Source organism: Pleurodeles waltl, unplaced genomic scaffold (genome assembly GCF_031143425.1).
Source record: "Pleurodeles waltl isolate 20211129_DDA unplaced genomic scaffold, aPleWal1.hap1.20221129 scaffold_84, whole genome shotgun sequence".
In the NCBI taxonomy this organism is placed as follows: domain Eukaryota; kingdom Metazoa; phylum Chordata; class Amphibia; order Caudata; family Salamandridae; genus Pleurodeles; species Pleurodeles waltl.
Window position 1 is genome coordinate 1,938,545 of NW_027150398.1, and position 26,069 is coordinate 1,964,613.

At 47.5% G+C, this 26,069-nt stretch overlaps 1 protein-coding gene across 8 annotated transcripts in view; it reads right to left on the reverse strand.

Moving 5' to 3' along the window:
- The window catches only part of LOC138281254 (autophagy-related protein 13-like), a 363,183-nt gene that overhangs the window by 38,208 nt on the left and 298,906 nt on the right, over nucleotides 1-26,069 (reverse strand). For 4 of the 8 annotated variants that reach the window (XM_069219574.1, XM_069219576.1, XM_069219577.1 and 1 more), the window contains 3 exons: nucleotides 22,218-22,295; nucleotides 21,457-21,564; nucleotides 1,628-1,828 (listed from right to left, as the gene is read on the reverse strand). In XM_069219574.1, the coding sequence (XP_069075675.1) occupies nucleotides 1,628-1,828; nucleotides 21,457-21,564; nucleotides 22,218-22,295 (387 nt within the window). The remainder of the gene's footprint in view (nucleotides 1-1,627; nucleotides 1,829-21,456; nucleotides 21,565-22,217; nucleotides 22,296-26,069) is intronic. The other 4 variants (XM_069219575.1, XM_069219579.1, XM_069219582.1 and 1 more) reach the window with 1 other exon arrangement.

Here is a 26,069-nt window from a genome sequence, read left to right on the forward strand (position 1 = left end):
ACCACTGCAAACAAACACACACTTATCTCTACCCTCCACTTTTGTAACTGTGGACCGACTACTCATGCTGTACCCTAAACTAGTCTTCCCACTTGATTTAATGGCACCATACAATGTGTTGTTTCTTTTCATTTATATTAATGTTCCTATTGTGTAAAATCCCAATAAAACATTCTTTAAATAAAACAGTGAACTGAAGGCAGCCCGAAAATGGTCTCGAGCTGGAGCACCGAAGAACCCGTCCGAACCCGACTGCAGAAAGAAAATCCAACAAAGTTGATTGCCATGCGCATTATCACAGAGAGGAGGAGTCACTTTGCCTGGAGAGACTTCAAAGAAAAACAACTTGCACACATACGGACCCAACACTAGATGGCAGGAGTATGCAGACCATGTGAGCCACACATGCCATCAAAGGCAATGTTTCCTTTACACATTTTCCCACGTGATCAAAGACCACATCAGAAAAACTGTCCCCCTTACCCCCATGCTGTGTCCGGCAGCTCGAACACCTTATTATTGCTCGTCAATGTTGTTTATCCCTTTTCAAAATACCTCTGAACCCACTGCTTGAACAAAGAATCTGAAACGCAAGTCAGGTTTGGGGAATTGTGGGCTTCCAGTCAACGTCACAGTGAATCAGATTCCTTCTACAGTTGAGGACCAAAGCAGAAGGGTTTTGAAATACCATTCCAAACCCAACCACCTCATTGCAAAATTAAACACAGCACGTAAATCTATGACATGTTCACACTGCAAAATCTCCTCTTTTCCAGACGCCATGCAATCATTCATCTCAACTCTTCTATGCTATCCTGAAGCATCCGTTAGTTCCACATCTCCTTCTGCAGTCAGTCTTCCCATCGCCTTTATGCAAGATCTCCCACACACCCAATACGCCTTCTATACACCAGAATGCTTGTAGTCAGTAGATACATCAATTTTCTCATCTCCCCCGGATTCTAACCTCACAATTTGTTTAGCTTAGCCACGCCCAATTCTCAACCCTCCGCTTCACCCTAGCTTCATTTCAGCTAACCTTTACTTCCACATCTCTGCGTGCCCTGCAGTCTTCAACACTCTACTGTCCAGAAACCGCAAGATCAGTCCTCTAATCTCCTTTATTCCAAATGGCCATGCAGCCAACTTCCCCCCCCCCTCTAGTCTAAAACAGCTGATGCTGCAATCCTCATCTCTTATATTTCACAACTGCACCTACAGTCGGACCATGGCCCATTACGGACTGTGCTCTTTTCCTCCAAAGTTAGTTTTCACTCCTCTCCTGATCTATATCTTCTCCATCAGCCACTCTTCGCCTATCTATTACAGCCTTTCCACACAGCCAGTGTTCTCTTCCATATAATAGCTTCAGTCAGTCCTCAACACTTCACTATCTTACCTCCCCATACAGTCAGTCCTCACCTTTGCTGTATTTCAGATTGACCTGCGGTCAATCCTCACTCCTCCTCTCACTCGCCTTCCCCTGAAATCAATCCTCTACATCCGCTTTCCCAGCAGTCTAGCTTTACCCTTCCTCCCTCACCCAGGAATAGGCCCTCGTAGGACTTAACCATCATGAAAGCTCAATAAAAGGTTAGTGGGATACATGCATATTAGGGGCATGTACCGGCATTTGTGCATCTGCACAGAGGGAGAGAACCTGCTTTGTACTGTCTGTTGTGACTGCTCGTACCAGGTCCTCAGCCATGGATTGAGCTCCAATGTCAACAGAGAGGCTGCTCAGCTGCGGGGGGTTCTGGAACTCACGGTAGAAGGTCCCTACATCCATCGGAAATGGAAAGATGTCATCTTTACAAAATGCAGGTCTCTGCAAAGAAACAAATACAACGATTGTCATATGGTATCATCAAAGGCATGTGACCTAATCCAGAGACATATATGTGGTTTAGGAAAGGGGAAAAGGATGACAGTCTAAGACCATTACCCGTTACAGACACTGCAAAAAGCTTGGCAGTACTGCTCGATTATCTTAAGATGCTGTTGTGTATAAACTGTGAAAGGGTAAGGTTTTCAATATTAAAACAGGTTTTATGGTCAATATACGCTGATTTCAAGCTGCTGATTTCCATTCTACAATCAAAAGAAGGCACAATGTCCAAATTAAAGGGAATAGTAGATTGTGGAATACATATATATATATGGAAGGAAAGGACTCTTAATGAAAGCAGTGAAAGATTGTGACTCTGTGAACAAGTAAAAGTTACTCACCTGTAACTACGGTTCTTCAGCACTGGAATCTTCCATGGATTCACATGCTTGACTTATAGTCAATGCTAACATAGCAATATCTAAATGCAGAATTGTATGTTGAAAACAAATGGAACAGCAATCATAGACCTCATTCACCTCATTTTATATCACATAACTGGTCACTGATTTGGAGGGGCCAAGGGTTGCAGCGCTCATTAGAATGCTCCATTTCTCGAGAGTTTTAAAAGCTCGCATCAAAGTTCACGGTAGCTTCATGAATGGGAAAGAGGGTGAGAGCAAGTGGAAGATTCTAGGAATGAAGAACTGTAGATACAGGGAAGCAGCTTTTTCTTCTTCAGCACTGGACCTTTCACAGATACACATGCTTGAATTATGATTACCAAGGCAGCACGCTTGTATAGAATATAGTTGGAAATGAGACTTGCTTAATGGAAAACATTGTGCAGCTCTGTCTGTCCTACTCAGACAGTAATGCTTGGCGAAGGTGAGAGTCACAGACTAAGTTGCCACTTTGCATACGTCCATTAGAGGCAAAGAGTGCAGTTGTGGCAGCCACGCCTCTTGTCATCCGACCTTTTACTCTAGCTCTCTAAGAGGACGCACAGCTTTGGCACAGCAGAAAAAGTTACATGATGTAACAAACTTATTATAGTCTGTTCTGATGAAGGCAACCATATGTTAAAATTTAATTTCCATATGAAACAGATGAATCATTTTGCAAAGTATTGTGTTCTATTGGTGCATCATTTTAGACATTGTTTGAGGTCCAAAGAATGAAGTGATCTTTCTGGAGCTGTGGATGGTTGTGGAAAAAATGCTGGCAAGCAAATCTCATTTAGAAGAAACACAGTTGGCACTTTGGTTAGAAGTCAAAGATCCACAAACACAGACTGTTACCAAAGTTTAGCTAAGGGAGCTTTATAGAAAATGCTTGTATTTTGCTGAAGCATCTTGCCAGTATTATTGTAAGAATCAGTCTCGTATATCAGCATTTAAAAAGCTGCCTTATGAATAGGCTTGAAAGGATCCTTGACTAGTGCTCCCAGTTCTATATTCATCTCCTAAGCTGGTGGATTCTTAGCTGGAGACAGAAAGATGTGGAACAAACCGCTCAAATTCTTCAACAACCATACGAATATGGATGAAGTAGAGAATCTAAAGATTCTTTGGTTTTGGATTTTTTAAGCCAGAATAAAAGTCTTGCCTATGTGTCCTTGAGAGGTTTAATTGAGAAAGTGCAGCAAATATCTTAACGGTTAGGATGGAGGGTCCTCCGAATTAATCCTCTTTTTGCCACAGATTCCATGAGCCTTAAAAAGATTCTTCTTGGATGGATGAGACTGGTTACTTAGCTTCTTTCTGGTAGATTCTCACACTAACTGCACAGTGCTCACCTTTTGAATATCCCCCAGTCACCAGATAGGATCCACAAACTTTCAAAGTACCAGCACTGCATGTCGGTAGGTGGTACTGTGCCGGTCTGCACCAGCGTCATTCTGCTCTGGAAATGATGCGCGGAACCACATTTAGGTGCCATTCGCATGCACTGATGCTTAGTTGCTTTTTTGTCTGTTAGCATCCCATGAAGCAGAGCCCAACTGCAAATTGACCAGTGTGTAGATCTCTAAATTAGGGATATTGTTTAGGTGAAAGAGTCCAGTTCACAGAATGATGAGGTGGGCGAGTCAGTGAGGAATCTGCAGCTAGATAAATTATCCACCAGAAAGAGTGTTATAAAAAGGTAAGTAACTTGGTCTTCTATTAGGTACCCCTAGACACAAAGTACCCCACCTTTTAAACAGATACCAAAGCAGTACCTTCCAGGTGGTGGGTCAGTGAAATGGCTAAACCAAAAATGTCCTGCAGGACCAAGCAAGCAAAAGGCCCATCCCAATAGACCTGCCATACCATACAGTAGTGCTTCTGGATATTTGCCAGGCTGGTATGTGGGTGTAAGGAAATGCCTTACTTGGCATGGTTACCCCCTGACTTTTTGCCTTTTGTTGATGCAAGTTATGATTGGAAGTGTGCTGGGACCCTGCTAACCAGGCCCCAGCACCAGTGTTCTTTCCCTACAATGTACCTTTGTTCCCACAATTGGCACAACCCTGGCACACGGTTAAGTCCCTTGTAAATGGTACCCCTGGTACCAAGGGCCCTGTGGCCAGGGAAGGTCTCTAAGGGCTGCAGCATGTATTATGCCACCCTGGGGAACCCTCACTCAGCACACGCACACTGCTTCACAGCTTGTGTGTGCTGGTGGGGAGAAAATGAGTCCCTTCATAGTGCCATGCCCACACCCCACTACCTGTGGCATAGGTAAGTCACACCTCTAGCAGGCCTTACAGCCCTAAGTTGCATGAGCACTATGCCCCTACAGTGTCTAAGCAAAACCTTAGACATTGTAAGTGCAGGGCAGCCATAAAGAGTATATGGTCTGGGAGTCTGTCAATTACGAACTTCACAGTTCCATAATGGCTACACTGAAACCTGGGAAGTTTGGTATCAAACTTCTCAGCACAATAAATGCACATTGATGCCAGTGCGGGATTTATTGTAAAATACACCCAGAGGGCATCTTAGAGATGCCCCCTGAATACCAGTCCGACTCCTAGTGCTATTCTGACCAGTTTCTGCCAGCCTGCCACAACCAGACGAGTTTCTGGCCACATGGGGAGAGTGCCTTTGTCACTCTTTGGCAAGGAACAAAGCCTGTACTGGGTGGAGGTGCTCCTCACCTCCCCCTGCAGCAACTAACACCTGGCGATGAGCCACAAAGGCTCATGCCTTGAGTTACAGCCTTCCTGGGCATCCCAGCGAGTGGAGATCCCGCCCCCCCCTTCCGGCCACAGCCCCCACTTTTAGCGGCAAGGTCAGAGGAGATCATTAGAAAAACAAGGAGGAGTCACCTACCAGTCAGGACAACCCCTAAGGTGCCCTGAACTGAGGTGACCCCTGCCTTTAGAAATCCTCCATCTGGAGTTTGGAGGATTCCCCCAATAGGAATAGGGATGTGCTCCCCTCCCCTCAGGGAGGAGGCACAAAGAGGGTGTAGCCACCCTCAAGGACAGTAGCCATTGGCTATTGCCCCCCAGACCTAAAAACACCCCTAAATTTAGTATTTAGGGACGACCCTGAACCCAGGAAATCAGAATCCTGCAACCTGAAGAAAGAAGAAGGACTGCTGACCTGAAAGCCCTGCAGAGACGATGGAGACTCCAACTGACTTGGCCCCAGTCCTACCGGCCTGTCACAAGACTCAAAGAACCTGCACAGCGAAGCATCCGACGGGGACCAGCGACCTCTGAGGACTCAGAGGACTGCCCTGAATCTAAAGGACCAAGAAACTCCTGAGAACAGCGGCACTGTTCAGAACCTGCAACAACTTTGCAACAAAGAAGCAACTGAGACTCTCCCTTCCCGCCGGAAGCGTGCGACTTCACACTCTGCACCCGACGCCCCTGACTCAAGTTCAGGAGATCCAACACCGCAGAGAGGACTCCCAGGTGACTCCAATGACGTGGACACACTGAGTTGACCTCCCTGCACCCCTACAGCGATGACTGCGGAGAGGATCCAGAGGCTCCCCATGATCGCAACTGCCTGGTAACAAAGGAACCGACGCCTGGACCAAACACAGACCCCAGGACCGAGAGGAACCACCTATCAGTGCAGGAGTGACCTTCAGGTGGCCCTCATCCTAGCCCTGTCGGTGGCTGGCCCGAGAAGCCCCCCTGTGCCCTGTCTGCATCGCCTAAGTGACCCCCGGTTCCCTCCATTGCTTTTAATAGCAAACCTGATGCCTATTTTGCCTACTGCATCCGGCCGCCCCTGTGCCGTTGAGGGTGTGTTTTGTGGGCTTGTCCCCCCCCCCCCCCCCCCTCCCCCCAGTGCTCTACAAAACCCAAAACCCCCCTGGTCTGCCACCCGAGCACATAGGTACTTACCTGTAAGCAGACTAGGACCGGAGCACCCCTGTTCTTCAAAGGCACCTATGTGTTTTGGGCCCTCCTTTGACCTCTGCACCTGACTGGCCCTGTGTTGCTGGTGCTGTGGCTTTGGGGTTGCCTTGAACCCCCAACGATGGGCTGCTTATGCCCAAGCGACTGGCTGTGTAAGTGCTTTACATACCTGAGAAACCTAACCAAATTTACCTCCCCCAGGAACTGTTGTTTTTTTGTTGCAGTGCCCACTTAAAATAGCTTAGAGCCATTTTAACCAAAACTGTGTATACTATTGTTTTAAATCAAAGTTCTACACTTACCTGTGTGAAGTACCTTGCAAATTATGTACTTACCTCAAATCTTGAATTTTGTGGTTCTAAAATAAATTAAGAAAATATATTTTTCTATTTAAAAACTATTGGCTTGGAGTTGTCTTTGAATGTGTGTTCCTCATTTATTGCCTGTGGGTGTACAGCAAATTATTAATACTACCCTCTGATAAGCCTACTGCTCGACCACACTACCACAAAATAGAGCATTAGTAATATCTAATTTTGCCACTATCAATCTCCAAGGGGAACCCTTGGACTCTGTGCACACCATCTCTCACTTGGAGATAGTATATACACAGAGCCAACTTCCTGCAGAGGGCATCACTCCATACTTTAACAAACAAGCACTCTGCATGCCAACGCAGTGGTAGCACCCTTGACTCTGGTGAAATGGCCCCACATACCTTCTCAGGGATGTTTCTTAGTAAACGAGTAGCATATTTTAATGCAGAGCACGATTCACCGATATGGTCTTCTGCACTGTCTTACCCTTCTTTGTTCCAGCAAATCTCACAAAGAGCTGAATGTGTACACAATGTTCCCTGGTATGGTTGATGTAAAAGCTAAAAGTCTATTTAGGATCCAGCCAAAGGAGTCTTTCCTCCTCAGAGGCATGAGGTGGGGAGAATAAAATGCCAGTAGGGTGGCGTTTTGCCAGACGTGAACAAGAGTCACCACTTTTGGAAGATAAAAGCTTGCATTCTCAGGTTCAGCTTGTGCCCGAAGAAAGTGTATGATGGGTTGGTGGAGAGGGCTTGCAGCTCACTCACCTGCCACACCGATGTTAGGAAGAACACTGTCTTGACGGTGAGAAGCCGCAGTGAGCAGCTGTGCAGTTGTTCAAAAAGAGTACACATCAGCAAGGTGAGGACCAAGTTAAGGTCCCACTGAAGCATGATAAAGCAAAGTGTGGAAACAAATACAAAAAACACATCACAATGGGTGATTTAATAAAAGAGGGCTGATCCAGCAACTGCAAAAAGGCCAAAAGAGCTGACAGGTAACCTTTTGTTGACCCAAAGCAAATCTTTGTATTGCTAGGGAAATCACAAAAAGGAATACTTTGGATAGCCAGTATTGAAGGGGGTTAACAAGCCAAGTACAGAACCAAATGACAACCTAGTCCCAATGGGGTCGTGCCTACTGAACTGGCTGCGGGACACCTGGCTGCCAAGATAACCTCTACACCTGCAGGAGGGAGACTGAAGGTAGTCAGCTGTTGCTGCTCAATCTCAAACATGGAAAAGAAAACTGTACAGGAACGGGTGCAAGACTCTGCCCTACTGTGGAGGACAGATGCTCATGCCCAAGAGACCCTGACACTACAATCTCCCTGCCCAATCTGATGCCCCAAGCCCAGAGAAGAGGGCCTGTGAGCTTTCACTGAATGGAAGCAGGGGCTCAGTATTTGTTCAGCCAGGCTGAAGATGCAAGTCTTCACCACAATAATAGGTTACTGGAGGTTGAGTATCTCATGGCCAGGGTCAGTGCTAAATAAAGTGTGAAGGGTTAGAGCCCTTCTTGAGTCAGGGGCCGAGTACCGGAATCTGACAAGTCACCCGACGACTACGGGCAAGGGAATCAGGCAGCAGCCTCGGTTGAAGTGGCATCAAAGAGCAAAACAGATTGCAGGTCGTCGCTGTGCTTCAGCGTCTTGCGTTGGTCTTGGTGCCAGGATCATAGTGGGTCCAGCTGGCAGCAAAGTCAGACCCAACAGCAGAGTCACAGGAGGAGGCCGTTTGCGGTTCCTTGGAGAAAAGAGCAGCACAGGGAGCTGGTAAAGTGCCAAAGAGCTGCAGCATGGCTTCTTGGAAAAACTGTGACAAGCTGCTGTGTCACTGATAAACAAGGAAATTCAAGGTGCCCCGTGTCTAGTGTGGGAATCAACATGAAGGGGAATGGCTTTGGGAGGGAGACCGGGTGGCACCCTTGAGGTTTTTGTTTTGAGTTCAAGAGTGGTGGGAATGGACCTATCCCTGCTTGGACTTTTTATGCTTTTTCTTCAACTTACCCAAAACTGACTGGCCACAGGAACGACTTCAGGAGCAGGAATAGGACCTTCCTTTCGACTTTAACTGGACACAGTGTGAAGTCTTTCAGTATTGGCCAATATGAACAATCACTTTGCGGTGCCCTGTAGCCTTGGGATTCATCAAGGGAGAGTAACTGCAGGCCTTGGAGTCATGTTTCTACCCCACACACCTCAGCAATTTGACGGGGTCTGTTACAGACATTTTGTTTGCAACAATCCCTATAAAGATTCAACTCTGGAGTCTTGGGAGGTGACATTTCCCTTGCACACTGGATATTTTGAAGAATGTTCAAAAGAAAGAGTCTTGAAATGAGGAGTAGCTCAGGATCTGCACCTGGAGGCAGAGGAAAGAAAGGAACCGACGTCGGTGGATGTGAGCAACACCTAGTTGCAATTCCGCACACCAATTCAAAGGAGGAACGACATTGGGATAGATGCCACCCACCGGCATGTTGGGATGATACTTTAAATATTTCCAGAGCCAGTCTGACACCTGAGGAATATTCAACAGGTGAGAAACCTACATTGCTACAAATAGCAAAGTCCAAGTTGAAAAGGAGAATGAGTTGAGCTCAAAGGACTTCCTTCACACGATGTGCGACAGAAGGTTGAAGGATAGTGGCCTCTCAGGGTATAGTCTTCAGACTGACTGTCTCTGACTGGTTGAAGCATGTATTCTTTTGTATGATGTGAACAGAATACTGAACAGTCTGTGTTACAGTCTTGAGGCTATGTTTTGTATTGAATTGCTATTTTGGGGCTACTGTGGGATTCCCATGTCGACGATGAGGATGATTCAAGCTTGTGAATATATGAAAGATGCAATTTTGGAGAAATATTTATTCTTCCTGTAAACAGGGCTTAGTTGTCTCTAAAATAAACCAGGTACCCTCATTTTCTACCTCCATCTGTACTCCAAAGCCATCTGCAGCCCTTTCAAAAGCCCCACGATACATGGATACGTTACTCAGAGATTGCATCGAGCGATACATAACCCCTTACTCCTGGGTGGCATCTGCTTTAACATCTTCCCACAAGGTCTCCTCCATCTTGTGGGTCAAAACCAAATACCTCTGTTTAGGTGTGAGTAGTGGTGTTGTTCCTCAACTGTCTTTACCTCCTGCTTGACATCCTTCGATATTTAAGACTTCTGCCTCTGCTTCTTCATCTCCAAAGGCTTCGGTATCTTGCGAAGAGACATGGCGTCTTCTTCATGAAGTGTTCAGTCTGGATGTTCAAGGCCCTCTTCTTCCTCCTGACATTGGTGAGGTCCTTGCTGGCTTCCCTTTTGAGAGTGCCTTTCCCAACTTCCCTTTTCAAACTCGATCCTCCTCGAACAGCTTTCAGCAATTCCTTACTGATGACTTTTTTTGAGTGCTAGGATGGAAAGAATGTTTTGTTCCTTAGACTGCAGATGATTTTGGCATTTAAGGCTTAAGTTTGTGTGACTATCTCCTCGCTAGAAGGCTTTGGCGTTTTAGGCAGCAATCTGGATGCCTTTTCCTTTAATGGCTCCGTTGGCTTTTAATATGGGTCAATGTAGTCTTAGAAATTAGAATGATTTCCTCAGTGCCAGAGTCTTGGTGTTTTCCCTCAGCCTCCTCTGTCTCGATGTGAACTCCATCTCCTCCACCGACTGAACTTCTTTTCTGTTTTCCCTGCTCATGTCCATAGCCATCAAATGAGCTCCCTGTTTATAGTCTCTGCCAGGAGAGATTAAATCCTGCTAACAGCAGAAATGTTTAATGAGATGGACCAACTGCAGAGTCTATTGGTACACACACCGAAGTACAACAGGGTTAAACTAGACATCAAGAAGATTCCCTGGGTGTGTGCATACCGGGGTTGCCGACCTATATTGTATAGTTTTACAGCTGCAGCATGTCGGTTGGCTAGCCGACCAATATAACTTGGAAGGAAGCTTCTTAAGAGTACACATGGACGAACAAACTTGAAATAATTGATGATGGGGGACTTGCAGACCTAAAAAGATCGATATATAGTATAGGAGATGAGCAGAGTGAGAGAGAGTGAAAAGGCTACTACAAGAGGCCCCACTTGCGCTTGACCAGTAACTACAATTCCCACAAACCTTTAAGATGAAAAAGAAGAGACATGGAGGTAACGCAATAAAGAGATCCAGCTGGGAGAGGTAGACCGACTAACCGAAGATGGTGCAAACAGCACCAGACGTAACACACTAACAACACTGTTTAGCTTGAGCTCTGGGCGAAGTTATTTCCTACTAACCCAAATGGAGTGTTAAAGAAGGTAGAAGTGGGGATCCCAAAGGCTAAAAGACCCTGGGAGGAAGAGTGCCTCAAGTACATAACAGATGAAGAGTAGGAAAGGGCAAGTCTTAGGTGAAGGAAGGATCCAGCTGTAAAGAAATGGCTCCCTGTTGCAGTTACCCCCCACTTTTTGCCTGATACTGATGCTGACTTGACTGAGAAGAGTGCTGGGACCCTGCTAACCAGGCCCCAGCACCAGTGTTCCTTCACCTAAAATGTACCATTGTATCCACAATTGGCACACCCTGGCATTCAGATAAGTCCCTTGTAACTGGTACTTCTAGTACCAAGGGCCCTGATGCCAAGGAAGGTCTCTAAGGGCTGCAGCATGTCTTATGCCACCCTAGAGACCCCTCACTCAGCACAGACCCACTGCTTACAAGCCTGTGTGTGCTAGTGAGAACAAAATGAGTAAGTCGACATGGCACTCCCCTCAGGGTGCCATGCCAGCCTCTCACTGCCTATGCAGTATAGGTAAGACACCCCTCTAGCAGGCCTTACAGCCCTAAGGCAGGGTGCACTATACCATAGGTGAGGGTACCAGTGCATGAGCATGGTACCCCTACAGTGTCTAAACAAAACCTTAGACATTGTAAGTGCAGGGTAGCCATAAGAGTATATGGTCTGGGAGTCTGTCAAACACGAACTCCACAGCACCATAATGGCTACACTGAAAACTGGGAAGTTTGGTATCAAACTTCTCAGCACAATAAATGCACACTGATGCCAGTGTACATTTTATTGTAAAATACACCACAGAGGGCACCTTAGAGGTGCCCCCTGAAACTTAACCGACTGTCTGTGTAGGCTGACTAGTTCCAGCAGCCTGCCACACCAGAGACATGTTGCTGGCCCCATGGGGAGAGTGCCTTTGTCACTCTGAGGCCAGTAACAAAGCCTGCACTGGGTGGAGATGCTAACACCTCCCCCAGGCAGGAACTGTAACACCTGGCGGTGAGCCTCAAAGGCTCACCCCTTTGTCACAGCCCAGCAGGGCACTCCAGCTTAGTGGAGTTGCCCGCCCCCTCCGGCCACGGCCCCCACTTTTGGCGGCAAGGCTGGAGGGAACAAAGAAAGCAACAAGGAGGAGTCACTGGCCAGTCAGGACAGCCCCTAAGGTGTCCTGAGCTGAAGTGACTCTAACTTTTAGAAATCCTCCATCTTGCAGATGGAGGATTCCCCCAATAGGGTTAGGATTGTGACCCCCTCCCCTTGGGAGGAGGCACAAAGAGGGTGTACCCACCCTCAGGGCTAGTAGCCATTGGCTACTAACCCCCCAGACCTAAACACGCCCTTAAATTTAGTATTTAAGGGCTACCCTGAACCCTAGAAAGTTAGATTCCTGCAACTACAAGAAGAAGGACTGCCTAGCTGAAAAACCCCTGCAGAGGAAGACCAGAAGACGACAACTGCCTTGGCTCCAGAAACTCACCGGCCTGTCTCCTGCCTTCCAAAGATCCTGCTCCAGCGACGCCTTCCAAAGGGACCAGCGACCTCGACATCCTCTGAGGACTGCCCCTGCTTCGAAAAGACAAGAAACTCCCGAGGACAGCGGACCTGCTCCAAGAAAAGCTGCAACTTTGTTTCCAGCAGCTTTAAAGAACCCTGCAAGCTCCCCGCAAGAAGCGTGAGACTTGCAACACTGCACCCGGCGACCCCGACTCGGCTGGTGGCGATCCAACACCTCAGGAGGGACCCCAGGACTACTCTGATACTGTGAGTACCAAAACCTGTCCCCCCTGAGCCCCCACAGCGCCGCCTGCAGAGGGAATCCCGAGGCTTCCCCTGACCGCGACTCTTTGAACCTAAAGTCCCGACGCCTGGGAGAGACCCTGCACCCGCAGCCCCCAGTACCCGAAGGACCGGACTTTCACTGGAGGAGTGACCCCCAGGAGTCCCTCTCCCTCGCCCAAGTGGAGGTTTCCCCGAGGAATCCCCCCCTTGCCTGCCTGCAGCGCTGAAGAGATCCCGAGATCTCTCATAGACTAACATTGCAAACCCGACGCCTGTTCCCACACTGCACCCGGCCGCCCCCGCGCTGCTGAGGGTGAAATTTCTGTGTGGACTTGTGTCCCCCCCGGTGCCCTACAAAACCCCCCTGGTCTGCCCTCCGAAGACGCGGGTACTTACCTGCAAGCAGACCGGAACCGGGGCACCCCCTTCTCTCCATTCTAGCCTATGCGTTTTGGGCACCACTTTGAACTCTGCACCTGACCGGCCCTGAGCTGCTGGTGTGGTGACTTTGGGGTTGCTCTGAACCCCCAACGGTGGGCTACCTTGGACCAAGAACTGAACCCTGTAAGTGTCTTACTTACCTGGTAAAACTAATCAAAACTTACCTCCCCTAGGAACTGTGAAAATTGCACTAAGTGTCCACTTTTAAAACAGCTATTTGTCAATAACTTGAAAAGTATACATGCAATTTTGATGATTTGAAGTTCCTAAAGTACTTACCTGCAATACCTTTCGAATGAGATATTACATGTAGAATTTGAACCTGTGGTTCTTAAAATAAACTAAGAAAAGATATTTTTCTATATAAAAACCTATTGGTTGGATTTGTCTCTGAGTGTGTGTACCTCATTTATTGTCTATGTGTATGTACAACAAATGCTTAACACTACTCCTTGGATAAGCCTACTGCTCGACCACACTACCACAAAATAGAGCATTAGTATTATCTATTTTTTACCACTATTTTACCTCTAAGGGGAACCCTTGGACTCTGTGCATGCTATTCCTTACTTTGAAATAGCACATACAGAGCCAACTTCCTACATTGGTGGATCAGCGGTGGGATACAAGACTTTGCATTTGCTGGACTACTCAGCCAATACCTGATCACACGACAAATTCCAAAATTGTCATTAGAAATTCATTTTTGCAATTTGAAATTTTTCTAAATTCTTAAAAGTCCTGCTAGGGCCTTGTGTGTTAAGTCCCTGTTTAGCATTGTCTTTTAGAGTTTAAAAGTTTGTAAAAGTTTGAATTAGATTCTAGAACCAGTTGTAGATTCTTAAAAAGTATTCCAACTTTTAGAAGCAAAATGTCTAGCACAGATGTGACTGTGGTGGAACTCGACACCACACCTTACCTCCATCTTAAGATGAGGGAGCTAAGGTCACTCTGTAAAATAAAGAAAATAACAATGGGCCCCAAACCTACCAAAATACAGCTCCAGGAGCTTTTGGCAGAGTTTGAAAAGGCCAACCCCTCTGAGGGTAGCAACTCAGAGGAAGAGGATAGTGACTTGGAGGAAAATTCCCCCCTACCAGTCCTATCTAGGGAGAACAGGGTCCCTCAAACCCTGACTCCAAAAATAATAGTCAGAGATGCTGGTTCCCTCACAGGAGAGACCAACACCTCTGAAATCACTGAGGATAACTCCAGTGAAGATGACCCCCTGTTAGCCAGGATGGTCAAAAGATTGGCTTTGGAAAAGCAGCTCCTAGCCATAGAAAGGGAAAGAAAAGAGATGGGCCTAGGTCCCATCGATGGTGGCAGCAACTTAAATAGGGTCAGAGATTCTCCTGACATCCTAAAAATCCCCAAAGGGATTGTAACAAAATATGAAGATGGTGATGACATCACCAAATGGTTCACAGCTTTTGAGAGGGCTTGTGTAACCAGAAAAGTAAACAGATCTCACTGGGGTGCTCTCCTTTGGGAAATGTTCACTGGAAAGTGTAGGGATAGACTCCTCACACTCTCTGGAAAAGATGCAGAATCTTATGACCTCATGAAGGGTACCCTGATTGAGGGCTTTGGATTCTCCACTGAGGAGTATAGAATTAGATTCAGGGGGGCTCAAAAATCCTCGAGCCAGACCTGGGTTGATTTTGTAGACTACTCAGTAAAAACACTAGATGGTTGGTTAACTGGAAATGAAGTGTGTGACTATGTTGGGCTTTATAATTTGTTTATGAAAGAACACATTTTAAGTAACTGCTTCAATGAAAAGTTGCATCAGTATCTGGTAGACCTAGGTCCAATTTCTCCCCAAGAATTGGGAAAGAAGGCAGACCACTGGGTCAAGACTAGGGTAACCAAAACTTCCACTGGGGGTGACCAAAAGAAAGGGGTTACAAAAACTCCCCAGGAGAAAGTGGGTGACACTAGAAACAAAGAAAAAGAGTCCTCTGTAGGCCCCCAAAAACCAGAACAGGTGGGTGGGCCCCAAGACACAACCCAAAACAAAGGTGGGTACCAGGGTAAGAACTGGGATGCCACTAAGGCATGGTGCCACAACTGTAAACAGTCTGGGCACCACACCAAGGACACTTCTTGTCCCAAAAACAAACCCCAGAACAAAATTCCAGGGGTAACCAGTGTAGCCATGGGAGATGACTCCTCAGATGAGGAGGTCTTCATAGCCTTCAACTGGAAACAGGGCCCAACAGGTGAGTTGGAGATTCCAGAGGGAAGTAGACACTTCCACCACCTACTGGTGAATGGAATCCCAACCACTGCCCTGAGAGACACTTGTGCCAGTCACACTATTGTGCATGACAGGCTGGTGCTCTCAAACCAGTACATCCCAGGTGAGACTGCCAGGGTAAGAGTTAGCCTAGACAGGGTCACTAAGAGGCCTGTGGCTTTAGTACCCATAGAAGTGGGTGGCACTCTTAGCTGGAGAAGGGTAGTAGTCAGTACAGACCTCCCCCTTGATTGTCTCCTTGGAAATGACTACCCAGAGGTTAGTCAGAGCCCAAGAGAGAAACTGGTCCAGTGCCAGTCCTCTCCCAAGGATTCTGGAAGTCCTGCCTCTGCAGTAAATGCAAGCAGGCCCCAGAAGAAGAAGAAAAGAAAACAGAGTAGGAAGGGTGGACAACCTTTAGCCAAGGTTACAGCAAGCCAAGGAGATTCTGCTCCAGTAGGGGAGAACTCCAAAAATGGCCCTGATAAAGTCCAACCTGACCCACAAGAAGTCCTGGCTAGTCAGGCAACTGTTAAACCTGAGTGGGTGGCTCCTCAGCTAACAGAAGAAAGAGTGGAAGAAGGGTGTTTACTACAAGATGTGGTAACCCCCCACTCTAATACAGCAGACAGGCAACCTGAACCCAAAGAGGCCTGTAACTTAGCCCCTTCCCTTTTAGGTGAAGAGCTAAAGGTGTGGTTCTGGGCACTGACAACTGTCAGTGGCCTCTGCTGGGTGTTAGCCTTTATGGCTGCACTATCCTTAGCATGGTGGTCTGACCCCATGCCAAATAGCAAGTTAGGCCCCCTGACCCTATTGGTCATGGTGGGGTTACTCCAGCTCTGGGTAACCTCTCTGGGTAAGCTAGGGGTAACCCTGGCCAAGATAAGGTTAGCAGAGGTGGATACCTCTAAGACCAAAATAGAAAGAATGGGTGGAGACATTGAAGAGGCAGACAAGAGGCAATTCAGACTAGGTCCTATCACTGTGGAAGTAGGTCAGTTCCCCAAAGGGAATGACCTGAACAGAAGGATGTAAGGCAGAGTAGGCCCTGCAACTAACCAGCCTATTTCTCCTACTCTTCCTCGCCTGACAGACTAGGAAGACTCTCCCAGCTTGGGCTGAGTCTCCTGGCCTGTGGGCTGGGGGGGGCTTGTGTAAAGAAATGGCTCCCTGTTGCAGTTACCCCCCACTTTTTGCCTGATACTGATGCTGACTTGACTGAGAAGAGTGCTGGGACCCTGCTAACCAGGCCCCAGCACCAGTGTTCCTTCACCTAAAATGTACCATTGTATCCACAATTGGCACACCCTGGCATTCAGATAAGTCCCTTGTAACTGGTACTTCTAGTACCAAGGGCCCTGATGCCAAGGAAGGTCTCTAAGGGCTGCAGCATGTCTTATGCCACCCTAGAGACCCCTCACTCAGCACAGACCCACTGCTTACAAGCCTGTGTGTGCTAGTGAGAACAAAATGAGTAAGTCGACATGGCACTCCCCTCAGGGTGCCATGCCAGCCTCTCACTGCCTATGCAGTATAGGTAAGACACCCCTCTAGCAGGCCTTACAGCCCTAAGGCAGGGTGCACTATACCATAGGTGAGGGTACCAGTGCATGAGCATGGTACCCCTACAGTGTCTAAACAAAACCTTAGACATTGTAAGTGCAGGGTAGCCATAAGAGTATATGGTCTGGGAGTCTGTCAAACACGAACTCCACAGCACCATAATGGCTACACTGAAAACTGGGAAGTTTGGTATCAAACTTCTCAGCACAATAAATGCACACTGATGCCAGTGTACATTTTATTGTAAAATACACCACAGAGGGCACCTTAGAGGTGCCCCCTGAAACTTAACCGACTGTCTGTGTAGGCTGACTAGTTCCAGCAGCCTGCCACACCAGAGACATGTTGCTGGCCCCATGGGGAGAGTGCCTTTGTCACTCTGAGGCCAGTAACAAAGCCTGCACTGGGTGGAGATGCTAACACCTCCCCCAGGCAGGAACTGTAACACCTGGCGGTGAGCCTCAAAGGCTCACCCCTTTGTCACAGCCCAGCAGGGCACTCCAGCTTAGTGGAGTTGCCCGCCCCCTCCGGCCACGGCCCCCACTTTTGGCGGCAAGGCTGGAGGGAACAAAGAAAGCAACAAGGAGGAGTCACTGGCCAGTCAGGACAGCCCCTAAGGTGTCCTGAGCTGAAGTGACTCTAACTTTTAGAAATCCTCCATCTTGCAGATGGAGGATTCCCCCAATAGGGTTAGGATTGTGACCCCCTCCCCTTGGGAGGAGGCACAAAGAGGGTGTACCCACCCTCAGGGCTAGTAGCCATTGGCTACTAACCCCCCAGACCTAAACACGCCCTTAAATTTAGTATTTAAGGGCTACCCTGAACCCTAGAAAGTTAGATTCCTGCAACTACAAGAAGAAGGACTGCCTAGCTGAAAAACCCCTGCAGAGGAAGACCAGAAGACGACAACTGCCTTGGCTCCAGAAACTCACCGGCCTGTCTCCTGCCTTCCAAAGATCCTGCTCCAGCGACGCCTTCCAAAGGGACCAGCGACCTCGACATCCTCTGAGGACTGCCCCTGCTTCGAAAAGACAAGAAACTCCCGAGGACAGCGGACCTGCTCCAAGAAAAGCTGCAACTTTGTTTCCAGCAGCTTTAAAGAACCCTGCAAGCTCCCCGCAAGAAGCGTGAGACTTGCAACACTGCACCCGGCGACCCCGACTCGGCTGGTGGCGATCCAACACCTCAGGAGGGACCCCAGGACTACTCTGATACTGTGAGTACCAAAACCTGTCCCCCCTGAGCCCCCACAGCGCCGCCTGCAGAGGGAATCCCGAGGCTTCCCCTGACCGCGACTCTTTGAACCTAAAGTCCCGACGCCTGGGAGAGACCCTGCACCCGCAGCCCCCAGTACCCGAAGGACCGGACTTTCACTGGAGGAGTGACCCCCAGGAGTCCCTCTCCCTCGCCCAAGTGGAGGTTTCCCCGAGGAATCCCCCCCTTGCCTGCCTGCAGCGCTGAAGAGATCCCGAGATCTCTCATAGACTAACATTGCAAACCCGACGCCTGTTCCCACACTGCACCCGGCCGCCCCCGCGCTGCTGAGGGTGAAATTTCTGTGTGGACTTGTGTCCCCCCCGGTGCCCTACAAAACCCCCCTGGTCTGCCCTCCGAAGACGCGGGTACTTACCTGCAAGCAGACCGGAACCGGGGCACCCCCTTCTCTCCATTCTAGCCTATGCGTTTTGGGCACCACTTTGAACTCTGCACCTGACCGGCCCTGAGCTGCTGGTGTGGTGACTTTGGGGTTGCTCTGAACCCCCAACGGTGGGCTACCTTGGACCAAGAACTGAACCCTGTAAGTGTCTTACTTACCTGGTAAAACTAATCAAAACTTACCTCCCCTAGGAACTGTGAAAATTGCACTAAGTGTCCACTTTTAAAACAGCTATTTGTCAATAACTTGAAAAGTATACATGCAATTTTGATGATTTGAAGTTCCTAAAGTACTTACCTGCAATACCTTTCGAATGAGATATTACATGTAGAATTTGAACCTGTGGTTCTTAAAATAAACTAAGAAAAGATATTTTTCTATATAAAAACCTATTGGTTGGATTTGTCTCTGAGTGTGTGTACCTCATTTATTGTCTATGTGTATGTACAACAAATGCTTAACACTACTCCTTGGATAAGCCTACTGCTCGACCACACTACCACAAAATAGAGCATTAGTATTATCTATTTTTTACCACTATTTTACCTCTAAGGGGAACCCTTGGACTCTGTGCATGCTATTCCTTACTTTGAAATAGCACATACAGAGCCAACTTCCTACACCAGCATTATTAGGTTTAAAAGCTGGTCAATTTAATTACTTGCTGAGAAAAATATCTGAGCCACCATCAACTTAGGGACAGAGAAGAGGACGCAGATAGAACACGGTGAAAGGAGAAGAGTTATATAACACTAAGTGAGAGACAGGCATTCTGTTGCACATGTATGCTCAATAAATGAAGGTCAGACATTCCGGGGTACAGTAACTCTTGTGCAGACATCCTTCAGACAGTAACGTAAGACTACTAGAATGACAGGCAGCAAATTCCATATGAACATTAATTGACCCATACGGTAGATGCACAGAAATGACGGAATGCTGAACATTGTCAAACATTCACCCCCAGTACAGTGATCTGGGCCTAAATCCATAGTTTTTTTGCTGCCCGTGCCATTCCAGTTTGGACCCAGCCATATGCAAATCAGTCTTGACCCTGTTCCCCATGGGAACAGTCCAGCCCGAACTGCTAGGCCAGGTCTTCCCTGGACTGGAAACAAGCATCCTGGGACCGGTTTTGGGGTTTCACCCCTCATCAGCCAGGCTAGCTTGAATCCAGTGGCATGGGAAGCACGGGACCCACGTCTGGGCATACCCTTCCCACTTAGGGCGACAAAGCAAAAACAACAAGTGATGGACGGAATGCTGAACATTGTCAAACATTGACCCCCAGTACAGTGATCTGGGCCTAAATCCATCGTTTTTTTGCTGCCCATGCCATTCCAGTTTGGACCCAGCCATATGCAAATCAGTCTTGACCCTGTTCCCCATGGGAACAGTCCAGCCCGAACTGCTAGGCCAGGTCTTCCCTGGACTGGAAACAAGCATCCTGGGACCGGTTTTGGGGTTTCACCCCTCATCAGCCAGGCTAGCTTGAATCCAGTGGCATGGGAAGCACGGGACCCACGTCTGGGCATACCCTTCCCACTTAGGGCGACAAAGCAAAAACAACAAGTGATGGACGGAATGCTGAACATTGTCAAACATTCACCCCCAGTACAGTGATCTGGGCCTAAATCCATCGTTTTTTTGCTGCCCATGCCATTCCAGTTTGGACCCAGCCATATGCAAATCAGTCTTGACCCTGTTCCCCATGGGAACAGTCCAGCCCGAACTGCTAGGCCAGGTCTTCCCTGGACTGGAAACAAGCATCCTGGGACCGGTTTTGGGGTTTCACCCCTCATCAGCCAGGCTAGCTTGAATCCAGTGGCATGGGAAGCACGGGACCCACGTCTGGGCATACCCTTCCCACTTAGGGCGACAAAGCAAAAACAACAAGTGATGGACGGAATGCTGAACATTGTCAAACATTCACCCCACAGTACAGTGATCCGGGCCTAAATCCATCGTTTTTTTGCTGCCCATGCCATCCCAATGGACATTACCTGCACAGTTAGTGTCTTCACGAGTTCCAAGTGACAATACGCTAATTTCTACTGTGCCACAAACAAGTTAAATCGTGCCCCTGACAAATAATTTACTCTTTACAAGTAATCACTCTCCTGTAGAAAAGGGATGATTTGAATATTGAACGTTTTGAGCAATTTTCTAAGCCCCTTCAGAATGAGCTATGAAATATGTGGCTTGTAATCTCAGAGTAGGAAAGCATGATTCGAAATGTACAATTTAGTACTTTTTTCAACACAAAAGTTGTAGTTGAAGGCCACAAAAGCCTTTTTTTAAATCCTCACAAAACGAGTTGTATGTAAAAATGTCATTGCTGCACAGGTGTCAAAATAATAAAAGGGAACCTTGGTTGCCACCAGGGGGAATGGATGTAAAAAGATGGCTTACTATGGTAAACTCATCTATGAAGAGGGTTATCTACATATACAGGTGATTTTCCGTTCTTACTGTGCTGTGTATGAAATATCCCAGAGTACTGAGTTGTATCATGCATTGTTACTATGAAAATGAAAAACATTTTTTTAAGTAATTTCTCAATCTCACTGATATCATCTTCAAATTACGTTGCGAGACAATGTAAAGATGACATGCTTGTTGTCAGTGTCACTCTGAAAACATTGAAGACTTCAGTGCTTGTGTCTTCCAAATGAGAACCATGCTGGAACACTACTTTTGTGCAACCAAATTAATGCTGAAATTCCCAAGGAAAGAAACTATACAGTCAGCCAAGTTCTCAGGGTAAGGTTTAACTTAGATCTTGATCACAACAGTTAACCTGTAGGAGATGTAAACCCTGGTTAGGTTTCACTTCACAAATGCACAGACACTTTCCTATCAAGGGGGAAGGTAAGACAGTTCTAAGATATCAGACATTACAGTTCAGATGAGAAGAAGCTGTTCCCTCTTGATGCTGGCCAACCACCCAGCCCCAGTCACAAATCAGGAGGTTGTCACACTTACGAAGTCCACCATGACAAAGTCATCCTGCACATTGCCGCTGCTATTACTGGAGCTCTGCAGGCTGCCGGGAAGCGGAGAGACTTCCTCTGGGGAGTCTGGTGCTTTCACCTGCATAATAAACACCAGAGGTCAGACATTTATTACCAAGAATGTCTTGTTTCTTACCAATAAAGTATATGTCACGTATACCTGGGTTACGAGAGGGTGTGAAAGAACGACACAAATTCATAGATAGATTTGTTATTACAGCTCATGTTTTAGGAAGCATGCAAGTATGCAGTTTGCATTGACACCATTCAGAGATTAATACGCTGCCAACACGAAAAAAACAAACGCACACTTCCACCAACGTTTTCACCATTAATACTATAAAAAGAAAAAAAAAAAACACGAGACATACCGAAAAAGCATTTCATGGCTGGAGGGACGGACAGAGAGGAAAATGTGACTTGAGAAAGAGGGGAAAGTGTATTCAAAATGGCCAGAGCTCTGACTGGAGAAAGTTTCTCAGAAGGCTCTAAATTCTACTAAGTGTATTTTTTCCAATGCACAACTGATCATCACAGCTGCAGACGTGCCAGGGTAAATGGTCCCGGACTGACTCTGCACTGTGCAGAATGAATGAGGTTTGTCATATGCGAGCTCCTGGAAGAAGAAACTTAACTATTTGACTCATTTGGTACAAATATTAACCACCACAACGAATGGAGCAACAAAAGAAACATGAGGACGCGCTGTTTCGCGGAAGGTTTTCGTCTCACCATGCAGTCTGCTAGCACTGGCTCGCCGCTTTTGGTTACAAACATGGAAAAGGGGATATCCGTGCTGGCGTAGGTCACCTGAAAATAAAACAGAGATGCAGTGAATCCCGTCACTTCCAAAACCATTACATCAGGTGCCAACAAAAAGGCGTTTTGTAGCCTGTGGGTTATCTTGTGAAAGCTGTGAAGTGCTTACAAGACAGACGAGAGGCCAGAGGGCACCAGTACACAAACTCTAGCACAAAACTCTGTACTGAGTGTTCAGCTACCGTCTGAGTCAGAATACAAACAACGCAAAATAAAAATATTTCCCTTGTGATTGTCGTTCATGGGAATTCTTCATTGAAGTCTAAAACATAGAATATTTCTGCTAATATGCAGAGTTGTAAAGCACGTCCGAAGAGTTCATTAGATTAATTTAACAAAGATGTGTCTAAAAAAGGAACACAGTCAAAGGTAACTAATCAAAAGTCTGACCCGACAAAAATGAGCACTTTCTTACTGATTAATTGCAATGAAAAAAACGAAAAAGGCATAAGGCCCACAGCTGTACCAGGACACAAAAGGCATTAGGTCTGTAAGGCATCATGTATAAAAGTCCCTGATGCTAGAGGGCTCCGAAGAGGCAGCTGCCGCTGGAAAAATGCGTTCGGATCTTGACTGGACACCCAGGTCCATTTTCCTGGTACGCTGGAAGGAGGATGGCTGTTCATAAACTCAATGAAGACACTCATGGTGGAAAAGGAGGACGGCCTCTTCACGGTAATCCTACTTCTCTCTTAGGGCAATCTCCACTGAAATGATAAGTACTGAATAGCCCTGCCCACATGTGGGTGTCCAGAGCACTTCCCCCATAGTCTACCTTTCTGTGCTGTATTGCTGATTTACTTTTGGAAGACCAGGATATATTTTTTTTTAATAGTACACAAAAAATAATGTGCAAGCCTATAATTTAGTCCTTATTGGCCAGTTCCATTGTTTAGTTTTAAAAATACATGTAATAACAGAAATGTCCCTAGAACAATATCTGACATTAAAATAACCTCTTTCAGAAACCATTTGTCAAGTAAGTGAAAGGAAAAGTGCACTGAGAGGAGACACTGCACCTTTAAGAGCGCAAGCCCGCCAGTATCCCATCATGCCCTGTAGGTGGCAGATACTCGAGTACTTTCTACATGTCGGTAAGAGATAGGACTACATACAGCACATTCATCATTTTCACTTCCACTGGAATGAGTGAGGTAGCTTGAGATTTAATGGAGATTCACCTGAAGGAGAAGTCGGATCACAGGTAAGAAACCTTCCCTTCTCCATTGAGAGTCAAAAGCACTGAACAGAATGGCGAGCCCATCCCATCAACCGCAGGGGACGGAGAACTGGTAACTTAGGATACAGTCACCAAGATTTCTCAAGGCGGCGTGCTCCACTTGTGCAGCTGTTCCAGTATCTGAATCAAGACCACTGCTCAACACAAAGGTGTGAACATCTCTTCCGTTAGCTGCTTCGCTGATCTCGGAAATAGGGTTAATTCCTCATTAGTGCAACGGTAGCTGCTTTAACCCTGGTTGAATGTGCTTTCGATTACCCAGACCAAGAAGCTGATTTAGAGTTTGGTTGAGAGGATTCTCTTTTGCACCAGTGATGGAGTACCCTCTCTGCCAAACTGAAGTCCACCTGCCTGATTTACAGACGGGATACCTAAAGTATGTCAGTGACCAGTAGTACTCAGTTACCGACATACTGCTGTGACGAAGTAAGGGCCGTTGGAGGTTTGACCATCTAATTTAGAGTGGACAGTTGAATGGCCAATTTTTACTCTCCCTTACCGCAGTGAAAAACCTAGAAGTAAGGGATAGTAAAAAAAAAGTTTAAATGATACCCACAGCATAAGAAAAAACTCCAGTTGTATGTTAAACTTATAATACACCGAGACCTTCAGATCCCGGTGGGCCTTTCACCCTTCTGAGGTCGATAACATGAGTACCACTGAGTTGGGTAACAATAAACATCTGTTATTCAGCACCAAGATACCCTTCTGGGTGAACGTGCACTTTACAAACACACGTTATGTTCTGTTTTACTCTTCTTGATTGATGCCGAGAGTCACTGCTTTGTTTCATCCACACGTGTACTGGCTGGTGCAGATGGTCTGTGCCCTCCTCAATGACTGGACTAGCGCCTTTGCTGGTATTAGGACTGTCTTTGGTGCTGCAGCCACTGAGGATTTTGAAACCTCTGGGAAAGAGTAGTGATCTTACATCCCATAGTAGTGTGCCTTCGCCTACTTCATTTTTTTCAAGGCACACCACTCACAAGGTTTTCACCTTCGTTACCATTCTGGACATCACTGCACGACAGCCAAGCAAGTTGTTTCCTGGGAAAGGCAGATTGAGAATCCCTTGCTGAGCCTGGGGTTTAAGACCTGTGGGTGAAGCAGGATGATTGCGGCAAGGCCCTACAGTAGCCATGAGCTGTAGATGTACCTGCCGCACCCCTCACTTTTCCTGGGGAGGTAAGTTTTTGTTAGTTTTTGTCAGGTAAGTAAATCACTTACAAGTCTCAGGTTTGGGTCCAAGGTAGCCCACCGTTGGGGGTTCAGAGCAACCCCAAAGTTACCACACCAGCAGCTCAGGGCCGGTCAGGTGCAGAGTTCAAAGTGGTGCCCAAAACACATAGGCTTCAATGGAGAGAAGGGGGTGTCCCGGTTCCAGTCTGCCAGCAGGTAAGTACCCGCGTCTTCGGAGGGCAGACCAGGGGGGTTTTGTAGGGCACCGGGGGGGACACAAGCTCACACAAAAAGTACACCCTCAGCGGCACTGGGGCGGCCGGGTGCAGTGCAGAAACAAGCGTCGGGTTTCCAATGTAAATCAATGGGAGACCAAGGGGTCTCTTCAGCGGTGCAGGCAGGCAAGGGGGGGGCTCCTCGGGGTAGCCACCACCTGGGCAAGGGAGAGGGCCTCCTGGGGGTCACTCCTGCACTGGAGTTCCGATCCTTCAGGTGCTGGGGGCTGCGGGTGCAGGGTCTTTTCCAGCCGTCTGGATTTTAGAGTCAGGCAGTCGCGGTCAGGGGGAGCCTCGGGATTCCCTCTGCAGGCGTCGCTGTGGGGGCTCAGGGGGTACAACTTTGGTTACTCACGGTCTTGGAGTCGCCGGAGGGTCCTCCCTGAGGTGTTGGTTCTCCACCAGTCGAGTCGGGGTCGCCGGGTGCAGTGTTGCAAGTCTCACGCTTCTTGCGGGGATTGCAGGGGTCTTTAAATCTGCTCCTCTGAAACAAAGTTGCAGTCTTTTTGGAACAGGGCCGCTGTCCTCGGGAGTTTCTTGTTCCTCTTGAAGCAGGGCAGTTCTCTGAGGATTCAGAGGTCGCTGGTCCTGGGGAAAGCATCGCTGGAGCAGGTTTCTTTAGAAGCCAGGAGACAGGCCGGTAGGACTGGGGCCAAAGCAGTTGGTGTCTTCTTTCTTCTTCAGCAGGGGTTTTTCAGCTCAGCAGTCCTCTTCTTCTGTAAGTTGCAGGAATCTGAGTTCCTAGGTTCTGGGGAGCCCCTAAATACTGAATTTAGGGGTGTGTTTAGGTCTGGGAGGCAGTAGCCAATGGCTACTGTCCTTGAGGGTGGGTACACCCTCTTTGTGCCTCCTACCTGAGGGGAGGGGGGCACATCCCTATTCCTATTGGGGGAATCCTCCTTCTACAAGATGGAGGATTTCTAAAAGTCAGAGTCACCTCAGCTCAGGACACCTTAGGGGCTGTCCTGACTGGCCAGTGACTCCTCCTTGTTTTTCTCATTATCTATCCTGGACTTGCCGCCAAACGTGGGGGCTGTGTCCAGGGGGCGGGCATCTCCACTAGCTGGAGTG